The 5584-nt window shown below is 35.6% G+C and overlaps 1 protein-coding gene across 8 annotated transcripts in view; it reads left to right on the top strand.

Annotated features, from left to right (window-relative positions):
• Window positions 1-3455, top strand: part of LOC143032310 (sialin-like) — a 116361-nt gene extending 112906 nt beyond the window's left edge. For 6 of the 8 annotated variants that reach the window (XM_076196831.1, XM_076196830.1, XM_076196834.1 and 3 more), the window contains one exon: window positions 1052-3455. In XM_076196831.1, the coding sequence (XP_076052946.1) occupies window positions 1052-1276 (225 nt within the window). In that variant the 3' untranslated portion in view covers window positions 1277-3455. Of the gene's footprint in view, window positions 1-1007 lie in introns of all 8 variants that reach the window. The other 2 variants (XR_012967085.1, XM_076196836.1) reach the window with 2 other exon arrangements.
• The last annotated feature ends 2129 nt before the right edge of the window (window positions 3456-5584 follow it).

Here is a 5584-nt window from a genome sequence, read left to right as displayed (position 1 = left end):
CTATGGGTCGAAACGTCTGGATTGAAATGAAGCTCCTTGATCTTCCCTTAGTGTTTCGTTTCCACTTCATCTCTATATGTATGTTTCCCAAACAACCAGAGGAACAGCACTACCAGTCAACATCCACCAGCTTTGTCAGCTCCACTGCATCCCGTTTGAACTAACTTGTCGCATAGGCTCCGCCCCCTGTTCCCTTTTCTGTCTCTGTGATTGGTCCACCACTTGGATGTACCCGTCATTGGTCCCACAGGTGAAACAGACACTAAGTCCTGAAACCCAGCTAAATGATTGTTACTAGATAAAGTAAAATCGTAGCATTAAGTATATATTTCTTCTGCTGGGGTTCTTAAAGAGGTTCATCAAGAGAGAATAGCCATGGCACTTTTGATACCCTTTCCAGTTTAGGCATTGAATTCAGGAAGAGGAATACACAGTACAGTGCTATCGTTGTCCTTTTACGGGCTGGAAATGCTTAAAGAAATCTACTTTTCACTGTTGGTGGGAGGCATATAGTTTGGATTCTTGCAACATTGTAACGTAATCAACAGTTTGTTTTAGTCTGTGACAGAATATTTTATTTATTTTGAAAGGTGGACTTTGACCTGGATGGGGTCCCGGTGCCTGTTCGGGCCTGAGTTTGACCCTCTGGGTGAATAATTTCTTTCTGTTTTTTTTTTCTTTCTTCCTTTCTTTCTCTCTTTCCTTCTACCTTTCTTTTTCCTTCCTTCCCTCCATCCTTCTTTCATATCTCCCTTCCTTTCTTTCTTCTTTCCTTCCTCTCTTGATTTCTTTCTCTTTTTATATCTTTTTCTCTCTTTTCTTTCTTTCTCTCTCACTTTCTCTTTTCTTTCTTTTTCCCCTCCTTTTTTCTTTTTCTTTAATTTTCTCTCTTTATCTTTTCTTTCTGTATTTCTCTTTTCTTTCTCTCATTTTTCTCTTTTCTTTCTCTTATCTTTTCTTTCTGTCGTTACCCGTTCATCCATCTAATAATTCATTTTTGCCAGAAGCTGAGATCCTGGTAGTAACTCACCCTCATCCTGACCTCCAACAGACTGCGGAGGAATGGCAGATCGCCTACGGGTTGACGGCGATACTCTACACCGTCTGTACCTTCATCTTCCTCATCTTCGGGTCGACGACGATCCAGCCCTGGAACTTCGACCAGGGCGACGGCAGAGGAGGAAAAGGTGGCAAGTCGTTGGAGGACCCTAAGTGCCAGGCCCTGACGAGCCACACGCTAGAGGAGGACGAGGAGGAACATGTTGTTAAGCACTAACCGAAGGAGTTCGTCCTCCAGATGAAGAGAATCGTCTGGTATTTCGCTAGAATAGATTACGCAAACAGACATCGCCTTGTCAGACGGGTTCATGATGGGCTCCTTTAGTCCACAGGTCACGTGATATGTTCGTATGACGTCACGTGTGACGCCCTCAGCCGAATGATTCCTTTCCATACATCAAGACGTCATAGTAACCTGAGTCTGTCTCCTCAGGTTAATGAAATCGTCTGGCATTCACCAGAATAAAATCTACAAAGACTTCCGCTGGGTTGGCGTCGTTCGACAAGAGTTCAACCCCGAACTCGTGATATCAAACCTCTTTAATTCAACACAGAATTCACGTGGAAATGAGAATGTGTGCAAACGTATTTGCAACCTGTGCAATGGGGCGAAGGCTGAAGTGCAGTAGGGGTTGGGTCGGGCTGGCTACTTTTACATTCCCCACGCTTGCAAATGCATTTTTGAAAAAAAAAAGAAAAAAAAAAGGCATGGACCTTGTTTAATAGACTTTTTCGCTTTACTGGCTTCTCTTTATTTTCTCTCTCTCTCTCTCTCTCTCTCTCTCTCTCTCTCTCAAATGATTACAAAGGCGGAGCATGCCGACAGGAGACCTTTTGGTCCATAACTGGGTCGGATGCGAAAAAATATAATAATGATAAAAATAGAATAAAAAAAAAAATTATAATATAAATAATAATAAACAAAATAAATGCATAGGTATAGTTAAATAATAAACCAACTGTCAATGTTGCTAAGCAACAAAAAGGTAAATAGTAATTAAAAATAAATTGACAGATAAATAATGATAAATGAAAATCAAGCAAGAAATAAATTTTAAAAGATCGCAGATCGCTGAAGCTGTATCTGTCAGAACCCAACAGCCCTCCAAGATACAACAAGCCGCAGACTTCATCCTCACATCAGCCCGCCCGCAGGAACACCTTACCCACTAACGATCTTGTTACGTCCATAGACGTAAATTTATGTTGCTGATTTCATTGTATAAAAATCAGGAGTGGAATAAATAATTTGTATTGTACGTCCGTTAATGTCACGGTATAATTTTGTGTATTGTACGTCCGTTAATGTCATGCTATAATTTTGTGCATTTTACGTCCGTCAATTTAGTGTCACGGTACGATCAGTTGTACAATTTCCCCCCGTCACCGGCATCGAGTGTGGGAGAAGTTGTGGGTAGATGGTGTGTGGGGGCCAGCATGTCAAGGTCGTCTTCTCTCTAACTGGCATTAGTCAGAGTCGCCGAATGTGTGGGTAATACGCTGTTAGAGGGAGGGACAAGTCACGTATAATGTCGCAATCCTCCACTTCACCACTGTAATGTCAAACGAGTCAACGGACGTAGGGATCGGAGACGCACAAGTCGGTGAGTTGATGTGATGTCATTTCTTTGTGAAATTTTGTGATTATGTACTTGATGTCAAATTTATGATGTGAGAGTTACGACTCTACGTATTGATTAACATTTGCATATTTTCTGTTATTAATTGGCATTTATGTATTTTTGTAATGTTGTACAAGTTCTCTGACAATAAAAACATTCTTTTTAGAATGACCTGCAGTCAGCGTCCATTCGGAGCTCCATTTATTCCCTACGTATCATAAGAAGACAATAATTTGCCGACAATACCCTACAGATCTCATAGACAACATGAACCTGAACCCTCTCAGGAACATAGTGGTTGCCAGGACCTTCAGGAACACCAATACCCCCATCACACAGGACCAAGAACTAGAAGCCAAGCTAGAGCTTCCTCTATGCAGTCTGTGACGAGAATGAAGACCTTCCCTATCCCTCCTAGTGACCTCACCCAGGGACTCCTTTCAACCAGCCCAGTGATCTCTCCCAGAGTCTTCCTTCGTCACCGCGAACCTTCGTGACCTCGCCTAGAGACTTCCTGGGACCTTGTTCTCGGGACCTCACCTAGGGACCTTCGGTGACCTCTCCTACTTCCCAAATTTCTCTGCTTCATAAAGTATGACGGCCAGCCATTATGCACCATTCTTCGCCTACTCTTCATCGAAAGTAGACCTTATAGTCATCGGAGTTGTAGTTCTCACCCTGAAGAAGCCTTTGTAAGAGGCGAAAAATCTTAAGTTTTCGGTGTCGGTGTCAACAACTTTTTGTACTGTTACATAATATTATTATATTTTTCGGCATTCATCAGCATCTATCTCTACACCTCCTTATCCATGGAATTGACATCATGAATGATTTTGCTCATACTTTGAACTATGGAGACAAAAAGGTATTCTTCAAACTGAAGAAGTTGTATCTCAAAATAGCCAAAGCTATTAGCGCAGTTGACTTTAATCAGAATATATATATACATATATATATATATATATATACACATATACACACACACACATATATATATGTATATATACATATATATATATATACATGTATATGTGTATATATATATCACTTACACAAATTGTTGTTGCACATTTGTAATTAATAATCACGAAGAACCCACAGTCGGAATAAAAGGAAACTTTAGAAGAATGTGTAACGCATTCTTCTAAAGTTTCTCTTTATTCCGACTGTGGGTTCTTCGTGATTATGTGTATATATATATGTATATATATATGTGTGTGTGTATATATGTATACATACATATATATATAGATGTATGTATGTATATATATATATATATATATATGTATATATATATGTGTATATATGTGTATATGTATATATGTGTATATATATGTATATATATATGTATATATATATGTATATATATATATGTATACATATATATATATGTATATATATGTATATATAAGTATATATATGTATATATGTATATATGTATATATTTGTGTATATATATATAATATGTATATATATGTATGTATATATGTATATATATGTTTATATATGTATATATATGTATATATATATGTATGTATATGTATATATATATATGTATGTATATGTATATATATATACATATATATATGTATATATATATGTATGTATAGGGTATATATATATACATATATATATATATATATATATATATATATATATATATATATATATATATATATTACAAAGGATTACAAAGGCGAAGCATACCGACAGGAGACCTCTTGGTCCATAACTGGGTCGGTGTAAAAATAATAATAATGATAATGATGAATAAATGAATAAATAGAAATATAATAATATAATTAATAATGAATAAAATAAATAAATGTATAGGTATAGTTAAATAACAAACAAACAGGTGAATAGTAAATGATAATAGATTGACATACATATACCAAAGTCTTTTCCCCCTTATACGGGGGGTAGCCAAAAAGAAATTGACATATAACTAATAATAAATGTAAATCAAGCAAATAATAATAAACAAACAGACAAATTATAACAAAACAAACAAATAATACAAAATTAATGACAGTCATTATAGTATCTTGCTTAGGTGTTTATTTAAATTATTCTTAAAGCTTCGAACTGAACTACATTGCACTGCCTCTGCAGAAACTTTATTCCATTCACTAACTACACGGTTGGCGAAGTTGTTTCTACCCACTTCCAAATTAAATCTATTCCCTGACAGTTTGACACCATTGTTTCTTGTCGGATTCAGTGTGAAAATTTTGTGTATATATATATATATATATATATATATATAATATATATATATATAGATATGCACATATAGCTGTACACACATGTATGTACATTTATGAGCAATTTTTTTTAACCTCGCTACAGGAAAATGCCAATACGATTTTTTTGTCGAGTGCGTGATATATTTTCCTTTGTAGTAATTAATTCATAGTTATGTAATTTACTTGAATGGACAAAAAAGAGTTGTGAAGAAGAAACTTTGATTTTTGTGTATATATACAATATATATATATATATATATATATATATATATATAATATATACATATATATATATATATATATATATATATATATACATATATTATGAATGTAAGTATATGTGCGTGTATGTACATATGTATGTTTGCATGAATGTATGCATGTAGGTGCGTGCGTGTTAGTATGTGTGTATGTGTGTCTGTGTCTGTGTATGTGTTTATGTTAAAGACAAGGAAAAGAAAAAGCCCAACGGGTCGCATTATGCCATCATGCCATCATACAGCAGCGCGTCAGGAAGATAGGCTGACTTGTTTTGACATTATCAAATTTAACAGACCCCCTATGAAAGAAAAAAAAAAAAAGGAAAAAGAAAAGAAGAACTAACGTTGTGTCAGCTGTCTTTCACCACGTCGCTCCAAAGGACAATTTGATTTC

This window comes from Oratosquilla oratoria, chromosome 13 (assembly GCF_046742065.1).
Source record: "Oratosquilla oratoria isolate Oo_2021 chromosome 13, ASM4674206v1, whole genome shotgun sequence".
Lineage (NCBI taxonomy): Eukaryota > Metazoa > Arthropoda > Malacostraca > Stomatopoda > Squillidae > Oratosquilla > Oratosquilla oratoria.
The sequence above is the reverse complement of the archived record's forward strand: the minus strand, read 5'-3'. Positions and strand labels throughout refer to the sequence as shown.